Here is a 23,985-nt window from a genome sequence, read left to right on the forward strand (position 1 = left end):
GTTGGAGTCGGAGTCAGGAGGAATTTCTGGCTAGAGGAGTCGGAGTCGGAAAAAAATGTGTCGACTCCGACTCCGGCATTTCTCTTTTTTTGTTTTCCATAGAAAAATTAAAATGTAAAAGTATCTGCGAAAAATTTCACCCCCAACGCGATTTTATAGTAAAAATATTAGAATAATATGAAATAATTTAAAATAAATATATCGTTAGAGATGTTTTATTTGTCATTTTATTGCATTAAAAACAAGTTGTAACGAGACACTGGGGTCTCCAAAATTTACAACTATTTGACCTTTAGCCAGCTGCTTGGTGAACTTTCGCGGGACGTCCTTACGTAAACATCGAAGGGAATCGGTTTGAGGGGAGGGTGTTCTAGTAAGGTGTGCAGTAGTTCCAGGAATAATCCCAATATGAACACGTGCTGTTTGGTCATTACTACTATTTCTCTGAGGGAGACCGACTTCCTTGTCCGATTCAGGATTAATTCAGGATTCGTACTTGCGTCCTTTTTGTCTAACCTGGGTTAACTCGGAAAAAAGTACTTAAAGGGTTTTTACTACGATTCTCAAGTTCAGATTATTTTACTTGTGACTTGTAAGTATGAATTATATTTATCTACATATTATTTTTAAGAGTTATATCTAATTTTATATACTTAAATATTGTTAGATACCTAATTACCCTTTCACAATTTCACAATGGAAAAGAAAGTATTTTCAAATTCAAAGTCTGCAGTTTTTGAATATTATAAACTTACTACGGATGGAAAATATTATCAGTGTAAATGCATTATAGAAAATGATGATGGCAAACATATATGTGAAGCAAAGATTAGCGCTTTTGCTAGTTCTGAAAAAAAAAATGCACCTACAAGAGCATGTAATCTAAAAAGACATTTGCAACGTCTACATCCTAAAATTCTACAAGAAGTAAATGAAAAAGATAACAGTAGAAACACTTCATCTATTTTAAAATTAGAAAATATCCAAAAATTAAGTTCAGTACAAACACAAGTATGCAAATTCTTTGCTTCGGATAAAGTTACAGTAACAATGACGGGTGCAAAATTTAAAAATCTGATAATTGAAATGGTGGTGCAAGATAGTGTGCCTTTAATCTTTTTTTCACGGCCAGCCTTTTTAGGCTTAAACGGTGAAATGGCGAGAAAACTTGGAGTTTCACTAGATAGAGAAAACATCAGAAGGCTTATAATTGAAGAGGCTGTTTTGAAAAAAGATGAACTCCGGAAAAAACTGAAGGATCGCTTGATATTTATTAAAATGGATGCATGCACTCGTCATCGAGTGAATTATTTTGCAATTAATGTTCGATTTATTGATGAGAATAATACAATTGTTACGAAGACATTAGCAGTAAAAGATACTATGGCTCATCACACAGGAGAGTATCTGCAGAAGTTGGTTCAAGAGGTATTAGAAGATTTTAAAATTAAAAAGGAGAATATTTTGTGTATTGTAACAGATAATGCTTCGAATATGTTAAAAATAACTGAGAAAATGAATCAAGATAATGAGATTCCATTAGAAGACATTCATGAAATATTCTCCATTGACACACAAATCGAGCCTATAATAGAAAAAGAGGAATATTTAGATGATATTGTGGAGGAAGCGTCCAATATGTTTCAAATCCAGCATATGCGATGTGCTGTTCACACGTTGCAATTAGCAATAAGAGATGGATTAAAAGACTCTCAGGTAGCTAAAATCATTACAAAATTAAGACAAGTAGCTACTGTAGCTAGAACCCCTAAAATAGATGCTATTCTGAGAAGGCGTGCTAGAAAAGGAATTATTTTAGATCAATCTACTCGCTGGGGAAGCACTTATTTAATGGTTAAGCGGTTGCTCGAATTGAAAACCTTCCTTGAAGACCTTGACAATCCAAGTGTTTTATTAACTGAAAACCAATGGAAACAAACAGAAAAATTAGAGAGTGTCTTGTCATACCCTTATACTGTCACCTTAAAGTTACAAGCTGAAGATTTGACACCTGGAAATTTTTTCTTACAGTGGAAAACATTGATGCATCAGCTCGACAAAACTGGAGGAATTGTTGCTAATGCGATTTTATCTTCAATGAGAAAAAGAGAGATTCAGTTGTTAGACAATAAAATCTTGTTAGCCGCTATTTACGTTGATCCAATGAATCGAATTTTACTAAATGACAATCAAATTGCCTCAGGGAAAGAAAAGCTTCGTGAAATTGCTATTCGCTTGAAAAAGTTGCCGTTACCTTACATTTATAAATCAAAAGATGAAAATAAAAATAATGAATGTAATGACAACTCGGAATCATCATCTCCAAAAAAAGAGCTTGATTTCGAAGCATATTTGGATAGTTTAGAACGTCTCAANTAGTTCCAAGGCGATTTTGAAGTTATTCAATTTGTGGATCGAAGATTAGAGAAAGTCTTGAGAGTTGAGGAAAAAGGTTCCTAGTATATTCAGGTTACGAATTGGACCTTTAATTCATAAGAATTATTGTACATAAGTTAAGTCTTTGAATTTTGTCGAATTCCAAAGGGGAATAGATTTAAGTTAGAAACTAGATTGATTTGAGTTTTGTCGGATTGATTCTTGTTGAGTTTCATTGAATAAATTTTTGTTTGATTGTTACTAAATTTTGTAAATAGTTTATTACTAGAAATTTATTAAATATTTGATTTGTTATTGACAAACTTGGTCATTATTTAACTTCGGTGCACGCTAAAAGTCCAGGCCTGGCACACTAACGCGAATCCGCGTAAAGTACCTGTTAGGGAACGGCTATATCCGGCACACAGTCGTGTCGTTAATCGTTGGAAAGTCGGAAAAATAATATAGTACTTTACAATACATAAGTACCACATATAATGACCTAAGTGATGTTTTAAGATAAGTTTTTAATACTGTGTCATTGATGTCGGATCCTCAAAGAAAAGGTCGGCATCAAATGTATAGTGTATTTGTGTTTTTTTAATATCATAATGTCGGTTTTTAATGAAGAACTGTTTGTATCTTCATGTTGTGGGTAAACACCAGGGGCTCCTTTCACAGTTCAGAGAAGGGTACCTCTCTATGAGCGTTTCTGCTCCCATATAATGACTTTGTATTTAATTTTGTCGGAGTCGGGAGTCGGAGTTGGAGTCGGCCTACTAAAATTATCCGGAGTCGGAGTCGGGTGTTTTTTTACCGACTCTGCAGCCCTGAGAGAAACATACAGCCAACGAATAATTGCTGGTGGGAAACATCACTTGGAACCTTAGGAGGAATACATACAGCGACTGGACATCTTTTGGCCCGATCTGTAAGCATGAGGTCTTTGTCAAATAAACACATTCAAGTGTAATTATAATTACGGTCTCTGTGTGAGTCTCTTTGCATCCAGCAAATCACTACCCCATATGAAAAGGGCTTTCTCGAGTCATCCTGACAGATCACAGGAAAAGCGAGCATGTCCTCCTCTAACTGAAAGGTCGATACCTCCTCACTTCGCAGACCCACAAGTGGTGCCCACATTGGGGCCAACAACTCCTCAACTCCATAGTGATGTCTAAGCTTCTCAAAACCCCACAAAAATGAGATAATCTTCATTGGCTGTATTTATGACATCATACTTTGAATACCAATAATAATCAATAGACATCTGCTGTGCATCGGAATCTTTAGCCATCTTACCATTTTTTATGTCTAATAATCTCAAAAACTCTTTCTCTAATCCATGGTTCATTTAAATTTCCAAGCTGTTTTGCATAGAACTCCATTAGTTGTTTGTTGAAATTATCTTTAAACCCATATACTCATAAATTTTTCACACTCATTATTTATTGTAATATCTAATATTAACTAATTTTAGCTAAACAGACATACTAGATGAGGCCACATCAATGAATGTCTGCTGGCACTATATGCCAACAGACATTCATATGGTAAGAATCAGTAAATACTACAAATCTGGCAGTTTATCTAATGCTGCATTGTAAAGCAGCTAATCATTTGACCAGTTGTATTGTAGAATTTGAAATGTCATTCTATCTGGTGAGATTTGGTTTAGCCTCTTTGTAAAGTGGCTGAAGGTTAGTTAGCTTTTTTATAAAATGGCGCCATTTAATCAAATAGCTAGACGCTTTGTAAAGGGACTAAATTAACAATCTGGCTGCGATATACATATGCGTTTATATTCTCAGTATTACTAATTATAGGCATATCTTGCTAATATGGCAGGTTAAGCTTCAGACTACTACTGTAAAGCAAATACAGTGGGTGATCGGTTAACGAACATAATCCGTCCCTAAACTTTGTTCGTTAACCGATTATCGATTTACCGTAGGTTTTTATGGGAATTTGATTAATTCGTTCCAGAGACTCCAAAAAATAAAAAAATATATATACTTTTTTATTACGTTTATTTATATTTAATAGTAAAGATACACATATATGCAGTCTTGCATTTTTATTAGTCATGTTTTTTCCGTTTGTGGGGGTTAAAGAACCTGTCCAATGTTGATTACTTTTCTCATTTCTTCAGGATTTTTCGGAAGTAATTAATAGTATTGTAATTGTAGAGGTTTCCAACCCCATTAACCTTATTCTGGTTTGGATGCCACTTGGATGATCGTTGTTCTGACATCCTCCTACTTCTTCAAAAGATCTTTAGTAGCAGATGTCGACATTGGTCCTCTTTCATCTTCCTCATTTTCAAAAGAAAACACATCTCGCTGAGTTTCTTGGTGCTGTTCATTTGAGAGTTCTTGGAGTTCTTCTGTCGTCAGATCAGTTTCAGGTTCCATTGTGAGTTCTAATGCTCTTTATTTCTCAGATGTGAGTTTCATTACTCCATTAGCAGCTTGAGACTTCTTGATATATCTTTCATAGCTAAGATTGTGCCTACTGTAGACCTGTTCAAGCCATACTGCCTAGCAACATCAGACATCTTTTGCCTACTTTCTATCTTGGCTATTATCTCTTACTTGGTTTCTATGGTGAGCACAGTTGTTGACACTCCTCTTTTTAGGCTCCATAATATTATCAGTTACTTTTTTAAATAAAAAGTTCAGAAAAGCATGTACAAAAATTCAGAGAACAGAAATCGACTAGCCCACAAAAAATTATTTAAATGCAAGGCCCGGATAAAATTTGAAATTTGGTGTTAAAATGTTAACAAATATCTAATGGGATAGTTAAACTTTCACCTTTCGTAAATAAAATCCGACGCAAAACTTAACAAGTGCCCGTCTGACAGTCTTGCAAAGACTATAAAAAATTTTTTGTCAGAAATGTAAACAAAAAGCTGGAATTACAAGGGAGAGTTTCAAAATTCGGAGGAATATTATACCATCCGATTGGTATCGGGTTGAGCATCAATGCTGACGTCTCCCGTGCTCCGAAAAGTTTTGAATTGTTACCTGAAGACAAGGGAAAGTCAATCGGTATTCGTTATTTTCCGTCGCTTCTTTTTATGTTTGTTCAGTAAAATGTTCGTTATTCGAACATGTGTTCGTTGTCCGATCATAAAAATCTTTCGCGAAAGTGTTTGTTATCCGAATTGTTCGTTAACCGATCACCCACTGTATTACCTTAAAAATGAAAAACAGCATTTTTTCACTCACCAGTGTAAATAAAAGGCTAAAAAACATATTTACACTATTACTTATTAAGTGTCTAATAGTGCCACACGTAAAATATAATGCAAAAGTAAAAATAATAAATAAAAATTACTGAAAGCCCACTTAAGAATAAGACAAGTTGCAAAAATAATACACATGAATACAATTGAAAAGCAGTGTATTAATAAAATGCTGTAAAACAAACACACCATAATTAAAGTAAGGTACACTTAGATGAATTTTAAAGTCCTAAGAATTAATTTATTTTTATTAAATTTTCAAATAATAATGATCAACAAATAATTGGTTTTTAATGAAGAACTGTTTGTATCTTCATGTTGTGAATTATCTATATCTGGTTGGAATGTTAAAATAAATAAACTAACTTTAAACTGACCCAAAATTATTTGTTGGTTAATTATTATTTCAAAATTTAATAAGGGACACCTATACAGTAAAAAAAGTTTTATGAATTAATCTGGAAAGAATTGATAGAAGAAACTGTCTTAAAATGAAATATTTTAATTCTAGTTGTAGGCATAAATGTTGTAACATTTAGACAATATTTTCTTAATCAACGAGGAATTTATCATTTGTGATTTTGAATCTCTCTTCCCTTCAATCAAGATTAAATCTTGTTTTTGCAAACTTCAGGATTTCCTAATAACACATACTTTTGAGTCGTAGAAACCCCATCAAAACATCTTGAAGTTAGTAGACATTATTTGTTATTCTTCATTCTTCCAATTTCAGGGGCAAATGTACCTGCAAATCAGAGGTGTCCCAATGGGCAGTCTGGTATGTGGGCATCCTGTGTGAACTAGTTCTCCATCGCCTTGAGAAAGAAGTGCTCACATTTTCAATGATCAAATCGTTCTGTACACCCGATGTTGATGATGTTCTCATAATCTGGTGACAGAAACCTGATTTAAACCAGTTCTTAAAAGTCATCAACAACCACCCCTAAGGTCTTAACCTCTGTGTTAAGCAAGAAAGCTACCACCAAGTTCATTTCCTGGACATCCTTCTTACACTCAAAGATGGCCACATTTCAACTAAAGTTTGTAGAAAACTGGAGTATAAACCATTAGTCATTCCAACAAAATCTATAGATCAGTATATATATATATATATTTAAAATGTTGACCTACAAACCCTAGTCAAAAAAGTTTTCACTCATTGCACCAACATCATTGACAGAGAGATAGAACTAATCTATATTGCAAGCAGAGCAAAACAACATGGGTATCCTTCCAATCTCTTCCAGAATCTCATCTATAAACATCAAACTGGTTACACATCTAAGAAGGATGAATCTAAAACCCATAAAGTCATCAGGTTTAACCAATATCTTTCTATATATAGAAACAAATTGCAAGAACAAACCAACTTAGTATCTCCTATATGTGAAACCCAACTATATTCTCTTTATTACAGAATGCCAACACAAACAATTCATCTGGGTTATATTCTATCCCCATTATAAACAACGGATTCAACATGAAATGGGTCTACATAGGAGCAACAGCTTGATCTTTTTACAAGCATATCAAGGAGCCCCATTATTCTACCCAAAAGGGCCTTCCCATGACACAACATTAGTAACATTTGCATCTGAAAACAAAATAATGGTACTTCTCAATGAAACAAGATTAATACACTCTAGTAGGAACTGGACTTATCTGAAACATCTAGGATTCTTGAAATATACAAAGCTAATTTTTGGGACATGGCAATAAATTACAGAGATGTAGATACATTCTCCAAAGCATGGAGGTCTATTTTTGAAGTACAATTAAATCTTATTACTTAAAAAATAATGACATTGGTGTTTTCCAACAAATAAAATGATTGCTTCATGCATTTTTTAGACATTCAAATTTTCACATTGATGTTTGACTGACTAACTTAAAGATGATGATTTAGAAATTGTTGAAAATGTTTGGTTTTCATTATTTTTAGTAGGTATAATTTGTGCTGGATTCTGCTACAGTTACATGCATTGGACTTAGACATAAAAGATTATTGACTTAATAAATAAATATACTTTTATAGTTTTATCTATTCAATATAGAACTGGCTTTTCTTAATAATATGGGATAATTTTTTAAAAATATTGCAGAATACAAAATTATACAGAAATTATATTACTAAAGATGTAATAATGATAATAAATTTAAATCTTAAAATATTTTATGATAATTTATTTATTAGTATTAAAATTAAATAATAATTTTTAGATTATCTTACCAGTAAATTCTGTGGTCTCCTGACAATCATCATCTACATTTTTATTATTAATTTCAATATCATTCTCATTATCAGAATATTGTTCAGGAAGTGAAGCAATTGTCATAGAAACAGATGTTACATTTGAACTAGGCACTTCACTTGCATTTCCAGAAAATAATGAATTATTATTATCAACGGTGCCACTTCGTTCCTCTAGTAAATGCGGAAGAATTAATGTTTGGTTTCTTTCAGATGGCGAGTAAAATAGTCTATAACCTTCTTCTACTTTATGATGAATGAAAGTTGATAAACTTTTGAACCGAGTTCCACATCGGCCACAGAGATGAGTGTCTGAATTATCATCTATTTCAAAGAAAACAGTATAAAGTTTAATTATTATTTTTTCTTTGATATAATAAGAAAATCTATTTATTTTATTATCAAAAAATTATTAGTTAAATATTTATGCACATACCTGCAACCTCATCGGTGGCTTCTGTAGCATCTCTAAATCTACAAGAAGTAAGAAAAATTGATGTGTTTCTTACATGTTTCCTTGTGTGTGTATGAACTAAAAGATCGGAATGGTGAGCACGAAGAATAGCTTTACAAAATCTGCAGAAAGCTCTAGTAACATCTCCGGGAACAGGTCTCAACCAATCTATGTATCACAAAACAAAATGTCATTAGTTACATTAAAATTATACTTTAAAACTGTAGTTTTAAATATTTTTGATAGTAATTTAAGCATAAACTATTAAAAAGTTTTAAACTGCTGTAAGAGATTATATGTTGTTTATGCTAATAGTAAAGCAAACAATTACCAGACTAAATTGGTCTACACTGCTGCTACTAATAATTATTAAGTACCAAATAATTTGGCACTAGAGGTAAGCATTAGGCGTCATCTCTTAATAAATTTAATAATTATAATTAAATTAGCATTTATTAAACAATTTTGAAAATTCTGGAAGAAAAGAATTGGTCCAGAACAGAACTCAAAAACCCGCAATGGCTGCTTACTGTGAGTTATGCTACCCAGTCCAAGACAACAGTACTAAATACTTTTTTTTGTAATTAAAATATTCTGAACCAAACTGGCAGGAGCCTGAATCACAACATGCTTTACATCTATTGCTCCAATACAGTTTAAAAAAGTTCCATCTTTTCCAGAATTCTCTGGATATATATGCTGTCATTTTTGAAGGGAACAATAAATATATCTTACTAAGTACTTGTTACATTGCATTACAGACTTCTTCAATTATCTGATAAATTGTTGACTAACCCATTCTAACACTGCATGATAGTGATATTTGTATCACAGATGTTAAATATCTATATTGCAAAAACTAAATATAAGCAAGTTTTGTAACAATATTTAACATAAACTATAAATTTATTCCATTAATCTTTAGATTTATGGCTTGGATGTTGAGTCTATGTTAAGTTATTTTTTTCAAAATTAATTTGAAGCTAAATGTAAATCTTATGTAATGAAATTTCATTGAATCCTATTTTTATATTTTTTTAAAGAGGAATTTTTTAAAAAGATTTTAAAAAAACAAAGAAAAATCCAAAGAGCCTGAAGAGGGGTTGGCATGAACAAAATCCAAAATTTTCAATAAAAGGCAATTTTATCTGTCATAGTCTCTGTTTTACTTGGATTAAATGAGACTTCATTACATAATTAATAAGATCTATACTGTATTTAGTCTCAAGTTAATTTTGAAGAAAATAACTTAACATATAAATTTATTTTTACTTTAATGTAATGGCCAAACACTGACCTTCAGAGATAGGTATTCTCAGTTGCATTGTGTTTCTTCAGATATGGTCCTACAAAGTGCTAATCATCAAATACAATTAAAGTCATCCTCAGAAAATTAAAAGATAGATGATCCTGTATGCTCATTTTTTAAATCGAATTGTTATAATTGTTTTCTCATAGACATCTTTGAAAAAGTGATTTCAGCCACACTCATTTATTTAAATTTGTTTTTCAAATTAAGATGAAGTAAAGTTATTACAGTTCATTTAGTTATTTCAATTTGGCAAGATGTAGAAGTCATTTATAACTTTATCTGAAATTTATAAATCTTAAAAGTTAAGCAAAAAAAAAAAAAAACTTTGACTTATATAATACTTTGTAATCATCTGTTTTGTGTGTGTCAGTCTTATATCTATGTCAGTGTCAACTTTGTAATCAATGTTGTCAACCAGATTATTGTCTTGAATAAAATTCTTATCTATATATATAAAAATGAATGTATGTCTGTCTGTCCTTCATGCATTACTACACCATTTATCCAATTGCCATGAAATTTTGGGAAGTTGTTTAATATACTCTCGCAAAGTTTTCTGGCATAGTACATTTATCCTACAATAGATGGTGTGCATGTATACAAGCATTTCATTGTGAGCATTTCAGCACAGTTAGGAGTTGAAACTTGAAATTTGGTACACAGTTAGGGTACGTCACGAGAACACACACTAACAAGGGATTTTTTGAAATCCCCCTGGTGGGGAAAGGGACAGGATTCAACAATGGACATGTTAAGTAACAATGAAAGTGTTAAGAGAAAGCAATGTGCAATATTTACAGGTGGAGATGTGGTTTTTTGCGTTAAGTTGAACATAATTTTAGACCCATCTAAAAATTTTCTAATTAGTCTGGAAACAGGGGAACCTAATTCTTGCATTCTGTGAAAACGGGTAAGATTGGCTGTAATGTAATAATCTTAATCTTTGCTATCGTTACTTTTTATCTGCTAGTATACAATAAATCCTCCTAACTTCCAATTAAAACAACATATAATAACAAAATATATAGCAATACAATAATAATAGTTCATTAACAGTATTATAATGTATTTCTAAACTGATTACATTAAGTTTAAATTAACCTATAAGAAGTATCATTGTTTAATAACAAGTAAAATTTCCTCAATTACTTAAAAATAACATTAAATTTGAGGGAAATTCTTAAAAATTGGGGGAGTGTAAACAAATATTTTCAACCAATCACATTCTAACTTAGTTTGTGTCACATAGTACAATGCAAACAACATATTGCTTTAGTTAGTGTTTGTTTTGTTTCTTTATAGCAGTTTGTATACCAATGCAAACCTAGCTTAAGTAAGGATAGTCTATAAAAGTTATTTAACCAACCTGAAAACATCAGACAATTCCTTATGCAACTATCTTTTTACTCTCAAAATGGTCAACCATATTGGATATTAAATTTTGAAAACAGAAAACTAAAATAGCTGAATGAATCTCTATATGTATCATAAAAATGAATAACTTAACAAACATATTTTTGTACAAAATTGCTTGTTTTTTAAATGGTAATATGATAAAACTAATTTGAACAATTATTAACATTTTTTTCATTTACCTTTCAGTTCAGGATCGTTTTCCCATTCAATACAATATTTTCTCAAATACTTGGTCCATTTTCCCATTATAAAAATTTTCAGGCAATATGAAATAAATTACTTTTGTACATAAACTGAAAGTAGAAAAAACATTAACTAATGATTAATTGAAATTTATAAAATAAAATGATATAAATAAATAGTTAATTTACTTACAAAGCATCTTTTAAACCAGCAATAATTAAAGAAAATTATAAAAGAAAATAGGGTGTAAATGATTCCAAATACTTTAGAATACATTCTAAATGATCTCAATATTTTTCGGAAAAAATTTTAGAATTTAAGGTTTTATTACTAATAATTTGCAATAGCAAATATTATTGTAAACCTATGAGGGGCGACTTCTTTTAATTATTTGAATCACTGAATTGAGATGACAAATAATGAACTCTTTTTTCTTCTTATTTGCCACTAACCACTGAGATCTAAATAAATGAGAATTTTTACTTAAGGTTGCAGTGGTCAGTGGCAAATAAGAAAAAGGAGATCATTATTTGTCATCTCAATTCAGTGATTCAAATAATTGAGGTTTATTATTTCTAAAAATAATTACTATTTCTCTAATTCAATACTATTTATTTAAATACATTTAACTCTAGCTAGGAGACCAGAAATTATTGCATTTTAAAACTACAACATTATTTCTTTTCTAGTAATCTTGACATGAATGACTCAGACTTCACAACACCTTCCAAAAGCTTGTTCAAAATACTGTCTTCTTTTGATGTGAGTCACAAGTTGCAAAAAGGATGAAATTTAGAATGAATTATAATAAACCATTATATATCACTTACAGACATCCAAAAACAAACAAAAAATAAATAATTATAATCTAATTCACCATAAATAATATCCTAATACTGTAAAACCAATTTTAATGTACCAAATCTAACAAGTAGTATATACTGTATGTTTCAGAAGAGAATAAAGAAACTTTTTCTGTCATGAACATATTAAATACATGTAACAATCAGGAACACTGTGAGCACAGATACATAAACAATATCACAGAATCACAGATATATAAACTAATATTACTGAATCATAGCTTCTAAAAAATGTTTTAGTAGCTATAATCCAGTAGAGCACTTGGTACAGTAATCAATAATTATTATATTTACATAGCCACAATAATAATTCTTATGTTGTTATTATTGAAAGTTTCCAAAAAAAATTAAATACTGTATAAACAATTAATTTAAAATTGGTTTATAGTCCAATAGCAGTGTAGATTTTCAAGGTCACTAGCCATCTCTGAGTTGCCAATCATCATCCAGTTTATAGTCAAATTCTGACCAGCAGCTAACTCTGCAAAGCATGTCATTGGCATTGGAGTTGCATTGCTAGACCAGAAGTGTGCCTCTATAGTTCGATGTCCAGGATAGCAGGGTAGAGAACAGTGAACAGAGAGGAACTCAGCAAGCTGTACTGTCATAACAATGGACTGTAAACTGACCCTTAAACTTATGTAAACAAGCATTGAAAAAATTATTAAATAACATTAGCTTAAAACCAATTACAATAAACTTTTATTTAATGGCCAAAGTTAAATAAAGAAGTTATAACATGTTAAATCATTTTAAACAATCATGTTTAAATCAAATGATTATAAAGATGATCTGATAGGAAGAGTGTATAGCAACACACATTAGAAGACATAGGAATGAATAAAAAAATTAAAAATAAGAATGTTTATGCTTCTGACACAATATAGTGCTATAAATTAAGACACTTGGCGGATTTTCTCATCTTTATTTAGTTGATACGTGTGGAAAAAATTACACGTTTCGAGCTCTTAAGCCCCTCTTCAGTCAACTAAAACATTTAAAAAGGATATAACATACACATAAAAAGGAATACACAAGTTTTGTAAAATTTTTAAAAAATAAAACATACCTATCCATACAGGTTTTATAAATTAAAGTAGCAGTTTACTTTCGATATTTTTTCAGCAACATCAGCTTATTCACAGTATTTTTTCTTGTAGCCTACTATAATATTAGGAGAGTATACAACGTATCTATATAAAACTATACATAAGTTTTATAGTATCTATAAAACTATATTTAATTAAGGCATACCTTGAGTACGGCTGTTATTAAGGTTGTACTGTACAAAATTGATTATACCTTTTACTTATAAAACAGTCTTACAAAATCCTTGGTCTAAAATATACCTTAGACAACAATTATCAAATTGGTATACAATTGATTATGCTTTTTACTCATAAATCTGTTTTACTAAATCCTTATTTCCTTTGATAAGCATTGACAATATAATACGAATTTACATAACTTCTACAATATAAATTTACATATCTGACATCTACTATATTTTTACAATATATGATNTTAATAACAGCCGTACTCAAGGTATGCCTTAATTAAATATAGTTTTATAGATACTATAAAACTTATGTATAGTTTTATATAGATACGTTGTATACTCTCCTAATATTATAGTAGGCTACAAGAAAAAATACTGTGAATAAGCTGATGTTGCTGAAAAAATATCGAAAGTAAACTGCTACTTTAATTTATAAAACCTGTATGGATAGGTATGTTTTATTTTTTAAAAATTTTACAAAACTTGTGTATTCCTTTTTATGTGTATGTTATATCCTTTTTAAATGTTTTAGTTGACTGAAGAGGGGCTTAAGAGCTCGAAACGTGTAATTTTTTCCACACGTATCAACTAAATAAAGATGAGAAAATCCGCCAAGTGTCTTAATTTATAGCACTATATTGTGTCAGAAGCATAAACAAATAGCAAAGCACGGTTTCATATCATCAAAATAAAAATAAGAAGGCAACTCTTGAATAGAGAGGTATACAAAATGACAGTAGATATGTTAGTGTACTTTTACAGCTTAATCATGCAGAATAAGCAAGTTCTCCAACTAACAGAAGCATAATTAATTTTACAGCCTGAAGAAATATCATCATCAAGCAGATAATATATTGCTTCAGAACAACAATGATATCTTCTTAAAAAGAAGACTCCCTAATCAAATGAGAAATGAGAACATTCCATTAACAAATAATAAAATTTATTAATAAAAATGGCTATTCATTCTTTGCAATGTTATCTGTCGATTCTGGATCCATTAATTTATTTTTGATACTTATTCGTATTTTGTTTTTCTAGCAGTTTATCATGATATTATGATTTAAAATGATTACAGTAAAAGATTGTTTCCTACAAGCATTCAACAGTTTCAAATAATTCATCTCACTTATTTTTGACTTCAATATTTTGATTAAATTTCTATCCTGGAAAACTATCTAGTCTTATTCATACAGTATTTTCAAAATTAATAAAACTGCGGTATTTACTAGTACTATAATTAAAATAATTCTTTTAATTTTAAAAATTATCATTTTTCTAATGAGAAAACTATTTATAACCTATTCATCTATCAAACAACCCGAAATAAGTCGGAAATAACTCGTAATTTGTAGTTCATAACTTATAACTCATACCTCGTAAGTCTTAACCATATTTATATTTATATATATTTTACCAATATTTATAAAAAAGCAAATAAAGATATAAACTGACATTTGCCCACTTGAACATTACCAATTGTAAATTGCCCAGTGTCGTATAGACGTAACATAAGCTTACTGCATTTTTAAAGAGCTTATATGAAAATTTGAATTTAAAATCTTCTAAAATCAACCAATAGGATGCTTTCACATATAGAAATCATAAAACAGTTTTCATTATGACATATCAAACAGGGCCTGCCATGCTTGTGAAATGCACTCACTCACTTTAAAATTTATACATTTTAAAGAAGCGAGTTCTATCTATTTGAAATTTAAGACCCGAAGCAGGTCTTAGAAGAAGACCAAAAACGTTCATTTTTCTGAACTTGCACCATTCAGCTGGGTAAATACCAAGGTAGGGCATTTCCACAGTGCTTTCAAAATAGTTTGTTTTGATAAATTAATTTAAAATTTTAAAAAGTAACTATAAAAAATTAACATTTATAATATAGAAAAATTTCATTAATAGATGGCAAATTATATTATACAAAGAATGCCACTGATACAAGATGCACATAGTCAATGTTGCCAATTGGACAGAAATTTCTTATATTTCAAGAAATTGACTTGCATGTGAAAATCTGCTAAGATATTTTGTAAATGTGGGAAAGTTGTCTCATGAATGCATAATTTTTTGGATTGATTTTTATAAGTAGGCTAATATAAAAATAAAAGGTAAATTAAGTTTGAATTTGTGAATGCAGATTATTGCTTTATGAACGATAAGATTTGTCATATGACGCCATTGGTAGATACGAGCAGTATGTAGCATGTTTGATATTCATGAACATTTTGAAGTTTTGCATATAGTTGTTATACTTTCAGATAATCTAAAAGATGGCAATAATTTAAAATGAAACTGGATAAATCAAAGTTTGGAAAAATGCCAAAAGTTGGAAAATTTTCAAACAAAAGTTAAATATTAATAAGTAACAATGGATTTATTCTGAAGTTAAACATTTAAAAAAATTATCTCAACTATTTCATTACTTGTCTGTTTGTAAAGCATAATTTTTCTAACAGATTTGAAATGAATTTTGGTTATAAAGTCATTTAATCCAACATCCTCAGTATACAACAGAACAGAATAAGTATGGAAATCTTTTATCTGAAAATTTCGATACAGATAATGTAAAATTTACTAATCTGATTTCCAGCCTTAAAAATGCAGCAAACATCTCAATATTTCCAAGCCTCAAAAATTGTTTTCTTTGCTGCTTATTTTGCCATTTTCAAGTTCTTTTGCAGAAAGAATACTTAGCAATTTAAAAAATATTAAAACATTTCATACAATTGATTTACATACTAAAATATTAAAGCACAACTGTATAACAAACAAAGAATATAAGAAAAAAGACAGCATGTAGCATTTGAACCAATACAAGAAATGCTAAAAGTAAATATATACTGTAACTGTTATTCTCAAATTACTGGGGTAATTAATTAAATACGAACGAAATCTTTTATCCAGTAACAGCACTTCAACGAAAACTCAAACATTTTCAACCTTCAGCAAGGCCTGCCTCAGGATTTTTAACAAAACTGAATTTCCAATGTCGAATGTCAGAACAATGATGTTTGAAAATCACATTTTAAAATTTTGAATATCTCATCACAAGGCAAATTTATACAGTTGTTTGACTAAAACTGTAAAAATGTGATTCAAACCAATTTTTTAAGCCATACATATTGTAGAAGATGAAATTATTATGGGTTATCTTTGCTCAACTCTTCCAAGCATGTGCCACCGTATTGCAGTCCTTAAAGTTAATACAATTGCCAATTAGGCTGGCTTTATATATTTTCAATGCCTCCAGGCTATGAATATGATGTTTGAAAGTCCTGCCTGATTAACTTGGCGTTCTGGAGGTCCACATGTACATGTACTTCTGGGTGGGTACTGTTGTTTGCAAGGTGAATTGATGTTCCCATATCCTTTTACGTATTGATCGTTTGGTTGAGCCAATATAGACTAAGTCCCTTTGGAATGTATTGTCTCTTAGAGGTATAGAATGGGGCTATGGTTTGATCCATTTTATCTTTTGCGTCGCATAGCAACTTGTATATTGTACCAATCTCCTGTATGCAATTTCTATGCTACTCTGGCTTGCAATCTCTTTGTATAAGGATTTGAAATGTTGATTGAACAGTACTATGGTGCTCCTGGAGCCTGTTATGTGTTGTTTGTTTCTGTTAGAAGCAGACTGGGTGTTGGGACTGTTGTGTGTGGCAAACTGGTTGGCATAGGCATAGGCATAGGCTAAACCAATATGCCGCACACAACTCATTTCCACTCTGGCTCAACAGGGGCTGAGTGGAAATCAGTGTGTATTACAAACCAGGTTATGTACCACCATTCATCCCAGCAAACTCGTCTGACCCCTCATCATATAAAATTGCCACTTTCTGTGCCCTAACCAGACAGGTATACACTCATCACACCAATAAGCACAATGCTATACTTGAGCTACAACGTATCAAAGAGGAAGATATAGTGGTAGAACATGGCTACAGAAGAGACCTGGTACATGGTTTAGCCCGTACCTACACAAACCAATTTGCCATATACAATGGTCCCAACACTCAATCTGCTTCTAACGGAAATGAACAATGCATCACTGGCTCTATCATCCGGAAGTTTGGAAAATTTAGCATTTTTTTTTAACTGGCATCATTCACACAATACATTTGCAGAGTTGAAACTGTCAGCTTGCCAGCACTACAGGGGTTGTAATCAGGGCAACTGCCCTGGTCCTCTCAATATTAGGGGCCTCAACTTGGCAACTCAATATGTTAGACAAAAATATAGGAAAGACAAAGCGATTTGCTAAATTTTAATTAACATCTATAAAAAAATTAAATTTTAAATTTCTGTAGGAGGAGTCAGAGAGGATTGAGATATATGAGCCAGTCCGATTGGCTAGAAGTATATCACCCTGACCAACACCATGCTGGAGGGAATGTTCTGGTCAATCACTACATACACCCACACTCAAAAGTTACCCCTTCCTCCATCTCTGAATCCCATCCCCAGCAAAAAGAGCATAAAAGTGGAAAATGAGGCCTGTTCAGTCAGTTCTGTGCTAACAGCGTTTTATGATATTAAGAGCCATCACAAACTACAGCTTTGCAAGAGTAAAACTCTAACAAACATGCACTAGCACACCCGATGATGTCAAAGACCCTGCCCCTTCTTCATGGCTGGCCAGAGCCTTGTAGTTTCTCTGAAAGGCTCTGGTTATAATGCATACCACCAAAATTGATAGATACTGTCATATCAAAACTTTTATAAAAATTTTGACATGACAGAACCTGTGAAATACCATTTAACCATTGTTATCAAATGTTATTTGGAATTATTCATTAAAAAGTTATTTGAAAATTATTTCTATTTATAAGTGCCACATGTTGCATATTTGCAACACATGGCACTTAATGTGTTAAACATTTGATTTGGATATTCGTTACAACCTGATACAGACCCCAAGAAGAGGCCAAAAACATGCATTCTAATAAAGATATGATGCAGAAAAGCATGGAAAGTGTCTTTTATAATTGAATGGTTTTTAACAGTGTTTCATAGTTACAAAGGTTAATTATTAAAACGACAAAAATTAATAACAAATAATGCCATAAGCTTCAAATTTATATTATTATATTAGAATTACAATGCATTTGCATTTAAGTTATAAGCATGCCCAAAACACGTTACGACACAAGTCACTCAATAAATAATACAACACATTTTTACTCAAAGCAGATTAGTTTTATTCTAGTTTTAAATATATCAATTCGTTCCCCAATTCCTCTGCATAAAAAGTAATTTAGGGACACCAAAAAATACACACAACAGATAAAGTTGTCCAGATCCACCAGTACAATGTAGCCCGTCAACACAAACACACCGTTCTCCATTTCTGTAAGTTCGGAAACGGTCGTCTTACGTCTCACACGGTAACCATACCACGTAATAACACCCCGATTTCTGACACTTAACGGAAATAGTTCCATTTTAGACATTTAGTAATATAAATTTACTGTCTTTATTCAAAAGCAATATATCGTGCATTTTGTTATACAACCAAAACATTTTTATTACATTATACAACATAGACGACTTCTTCAGACAAAATTTCTTTCCACAACACTAGTTTCTGCATTGCTAACTTTAGTTCATAACTTCCAATTTGCAGTTTACTACTTGCAATACATAAATATAAAACATTTCATTTTATCAATCACTATCTTTGGTCACAGAACATGCTAAAAACAAGATGTTTGAGTGAAAACTAATTCAAATATATAAATATTCTTTTAATTGAACACAAACTAATAAAACATCAAAAATGAACCTTCTAATACAATTTAATAACCAAAACAAAGAATTGACAGAAGATTCATTTCAACTATAAAATATGACCCATTTAAAATCTAATTACTGGATAACTTTTGTGTGTATCCTTTAAAAAATGATAAGCATTACAAAGTAAAGAAACTATTAAAAGAACGTATTGTCTAATTTTCTCATTCAATGTTATTCCATCATCTTTCTAATACAAAAACGATTATCTCCCGACACTTTAATTTTAAAAAAATACAAAGAAATTCAATAATATTCCCGTTAAAAACTATTTTTCGAAATCGGATTGACTGAAATTGATGAAAAATTTGAATATGAAATGGACATATTTTTTAATTATCACGTGCTTTTTTGGTACGAAGCGAAGAGGCAAAGTACTCGTCATATAATTTATTTATAAATTTAAAATATACGAGAAAGAAACAAAAATAAAAATTATTAATTAAATTTTTGTAATTTTAGATAAAATTTTCATTAAAAAAATAAAAATAAAAAAAATTAAACCTAAATGTCTATGTTTTAAATGGAATAATAAACACGTTTGTCTAAGCCTAAAATATATTACGTATTGTTTTAATTTTAAAAGAACAATTCATTATTATTATTATCCAATTAAAATTAATGGTTTCGCAACTATCGAAATAAGATGACTTAATAAAAATCGCGCTTCTGGTTTGAATTCTTCTACTTTTTGGCGAAATAATTGCCGTAAGAACCCCCACCATACTCACCTTATTTTGACGGCAATAATGGCGTTGTTTCCAATTTCTCTCACTAGATGGCTTTACAATATATTTTCGATTTAAATATATTTTAATCGCGTATTAAACGTAATCGAGTTTTATTATTACAACAAATTTTTTCATTGATGTCAAATATTTTTATATAAAAATTTTTATATTTATTAAAAATATTAAATATTAAAATATATTTTTCCGAAAATGGAATGATCGTAGACATCATACGATCATTCCAAATACAGTACTGTACTGTATTTACTGTATTTATATATTGACGGCCGGATGGCCGAGCGGTTAAGCCTACCGCTCTGGGGGACTCGGGATCGAATCCGAACGGATTGAACAATCCCCAGGAATTTTTCGGGGGTGGATGGTCCGGATATGTCGGAACCACCCTACCTCCACATTGTGGGCATGACCGAACCCATAATTGGCTTGCTAAAAGAGGCCTTCTTGTGCCCACAAGGCGGAAACTGTTAAAAAAAAGAAATGTATTTATATATTTCGTATATATATTATTACTAGCTGTTACCCTCGGCTTTGCCCGCGAGGATTTTGCAAGCAAACCCCACTTATATTCAATATTTCAACAACCATAGACCATAGTAATTGTTATATAACACCTACCGCTGAGAATTGCCGAGAATCAAACGAATTACTGTACTTTCAATTTCATCAATTTTCTGGAACGTTTACAATCGTTCTATAATCGAACCAATAAGCAATAACAAATTCGAATTTAAAACGGTTCGAACATTTTTAAAATCGAAATATAAAAATATTTATAACAATGTCTGAAATGTTATCAATTTAATACACCTAAGTACTCAATGAAGACTAAACGTAGTTGAAAACAAAAAATCGCATCTAAAATAGTACAGTAGAAGCCGTTCTTCCCGTTAAGCCTTAATTCTCTCCCTCTCCCCCCGCGGGGGAATTTCGAAAAATCCCTTCTTACTTGTTAGTGTGCGTTTTCATGACGTACCCTTAGGCTGTGTACACATTAAGTGTTGGGCGTTGCGTTAAACGCGCGTTAGCTGCGTACACACCGCGCATTTAGCTCGGCTTTCGTCGACCGTTCGCACTGGCTCAGTTTGGAAATGGACGTGAAAGTAATTGCTTGTGTGTGCCTCCTCCATCGTCGCTGTAAAAGACGATTGCAGATGCAAAGAGAATTTTGGGTGCACCCAATATTACGAGATAGACTGATGCATGGAATGTTTGTGACGTTGTATCCAAAACTAAGACAATATGAACCTAAGGTTTTAAATTATTTTAGAATGTCTATAAAATCATTTGACGATAACTGATCTCTTTTGGATTTCATCAACAAATAGGTCAGTATCGAAATGATCGTTCTCCATTTCGGCCAACGAGCGTCCATTCTATTCGAAAACGCGCGATCGAATGTACGACATGACAGGAATGTATCCCAAAGCGCGCGGCTGACGCCCGCGAAACGCGCGTTCTAACCAAAATCTATCAACGCTTGTTTGACGCGCGCTTGGCCAGAAGCGCGCGTTTGATTGTGTATATCTATACGGAACTCTTGGTTCTTTAAAATTTGCGTCACCAAAGCGCGCGTTTCAAAACGTCTAATGTGTACACAGCCTAACTGTGTACCAAATTTCACCTCTTTAGGTTCAGCGGTTTGCTCTGGGCGATGATGAATCAGTCATTCAATCAGTCAGGACAAGTAATTTTATATAATTCTAAATATCACTTTTGGTAGCTGTTATTATGATCTATGTATGTATGTCTCTTTAATCCGAAATTAAGTTCGGTAGACTATCATTACAGCTGTAATGATAGTCTACATACATACACACATAATTTAATATACTGTATTTAGATATGTGATATTAAAGCGTCATAAATTGATAGCGGCCGATATGTAAATTATTTCTGTAAGATATAGATTTTATTAAAATGTATATTTATGATTTAATTTAAATATTTAAAAAAATATATAATTATCTTTTAATACTCGTTTCTTTTCTCTTATTTTTGACTCTCTGTCCAATGAACATCAAGAAAGGACTTTTCTATGCCCATCGTTGATTCGGTCAGTCTTACAATAGAGATGGCCGCGTGTTGAGAGATGGGGCTCAACGTATCCGTGATGGACTACCCATTAATAGTTGGTTCTTAACGGCAATGATTCCTATCGAAATTAATTCAGTAAGACAAATTTTATTCGATTCGAAACGTCTTCACTCTATCGCCTTATTGAATTAATTTCGGCCGAAACCGTAAATGTAAAGGGGTGGGAATGCCGTTTCCAGTTTTGTCTATATTCTAAGGCAGTGTTCCGCAACTTTTACTAACGCACCTAGATATTTCCCAAAATTTCGTGGCACACCACAATTACAAATATACAAAAAGTATAGAAGGTACAAAGTACTGTACGTACCAAAAAATTACTGATTTATTTTTTTATTTTTCTTGTGATAATATAAAAATATTTGAAATTAGTTTATAATCGATTTCCTTATTTCTTATTTCCATTTTATTTCAACTCGGACGAAGTATCTCGCAGTTCTAGTATGAAAAGTGCGTGATCGGAATTTCGACTCCATGGTCGTAAGTGCACAAGACAGTAATAACATATACTTGCAGCTTCACAAAGATTGAGATGGCGACTATAACACGCGACTTACCAAATATACACGTGTACACATTCTGTAAAATATGACTCTTTCTGTTTAAAGACGAGTTTGTGAGTAAACGCGTGCATAATACTATACTTTTTGTATATTTTTATTTGTGGTGTGCCACAAAATTCTAGGAAATGTAGGATTTGCAATGGTGTAAAAGTTTGAGATTTGTTAGAATTCTTTCTGTCCCAAATGTTAGTGTCAACANATTTATTTAACTACAGAATTTAAGTAACTCATCATCATCAACATTTGATGTTTTTCAATAAATAGAAGAGAGAAACTTTTAGTTACAAGAGATAAAAAGAGACACATTTTAAAGACGAGTTTGTGAGTAAACGCGTGCATAATACTATACTTTTTGTATATTTTTATTTGTGGTGTGCCACAAAATTCTAGGAAATGTAGGATTTGCAATGGTGTAAAAGTTTGAGATTTGTTAGAATTCTTTCTGTCCCAAATGTTAGTGTCAACAAACTTGTAATAGTCAGTTTTGAATCAACATGTATTTATCATATTCGCGTGCCCACCAAAACTCTGCTTTTCCCATCCTCTTGGAGGCACTGTGCCGCTGCACACTGGTTGCGAAGCTCTAAGATCCCTTAGAGCTCTAAGGGACGAAAAGACAAAAAAACAAACAAAAAGTTATTAATATTTCATACAAGAAACATCAATAACTTTTTGTTTTGTTTTTTTTAATGTTTATTTTAAAAATTAAGAAAAATTACCAAATATTGATAAATAGAATTTTAAACACATTGCAATTTTACAATGAAGTTTTCACGATTTTTCCTTATAATATATACTGCAAAACAAACCTTTTTGAATAGACATAATCTAAAACAGGGGTGTCCAACATTTTTGTTTCTTTGGGCCACATTGGAAGAAGTCATGGAGTTTTGGGCCACAAGTATAATATATATACTTGTGGCCCAAGTATATTTTGGCCCAATCCTTAAATATACAAGTATATTTAAGAACTAACATGTCCAGATTATAGTAATAAGCATTAAAACTTTATTACGAATAAGGATATTTTAAAAAATTACTTCTACAGACACTTTCAATTTTTATTTAGAAATAAATAAATTCATTTATTATAAAGGAGATAAACAAAAATTTATTTGAAAAACACAAATATTTGTTTTATTTGGGTCTTTAATTAATAAAAAGTAATGAAACATCATTTTAAAGTGCATTTTTATTCAACTAATATATAAATAATGTGTAACCCAAAAAGTAGCCAATGCGTCAAATGATATTTTTTACGCCAAACTAATAAAAAGGTAGCCAAATTTGGCGCAAAGTAGCCAAATCTTGCAACGCTGGAAGGAGTACTAAATAAAGCTGGAGTTGGGACTCAAAGGATTATAGACCCAAAGCAAGAAAAGAAGAGAAA

General features: G+C 31.3%; 1 protein-coding gene across 2 annotated transcripts in view; it reads right to left on the bottom strand.

The window, feature by feature from the left end:
- The window catches only part of LOC111632082 (transcription factor E4F1-like), a 56,508-nt gene extending 35,894 nt beyond the window's left edge, over positions 1-20,614 (bottom strand). Inside the window, exons 1-4 of one of the 2 annotated variants that reach the window (XM_023376436.1) lie at positions 20,557-20,614; positions 11,239-11,352; positions 8,314-8,499; positions 7,857-8,201 (exon numbers count right to left, since the gene is read on the bottom strand). In XM_023376436.1, coding sequence (XP_023232204.1) covers positions 7,857-8,201; positions 8,314-8,499; positions 11,239-11,305 — 598 coding nt within the window. In that variant the 5' untranslated portion in view covers positions 11,306-11,352; positions 20,557-20,614. Of the gene's footprint in view, positions 1-7,856; positions 8,202-8,313; positions 8,500-11,238; positions 11,353-19,920; positions 19,975-20,556 lie in introns of those variants that run through there. The other variant, XM_023376435.1, reaches the window with a different exon arrangement.
- Between the last annotated feature and the right edge of the window lie 3,371 nt (positions 20,615-23,985).

Source organism: Centruroides sculpturatus, unplaced genomic scaffold (assembly GCF_000671375.1).
Source record: "Centruroides sculpturatus isolate CEXI.00-Female unplaced genomic scaffold, Cexi_2.0 scaffold806, whole genome shotgun sequence".
NCBI lineage: Eukaryota > Metazoa > Arthropoda > Arachnida > Scorpiones > Buthidae > Centruroides > Centruroides sculpturatus.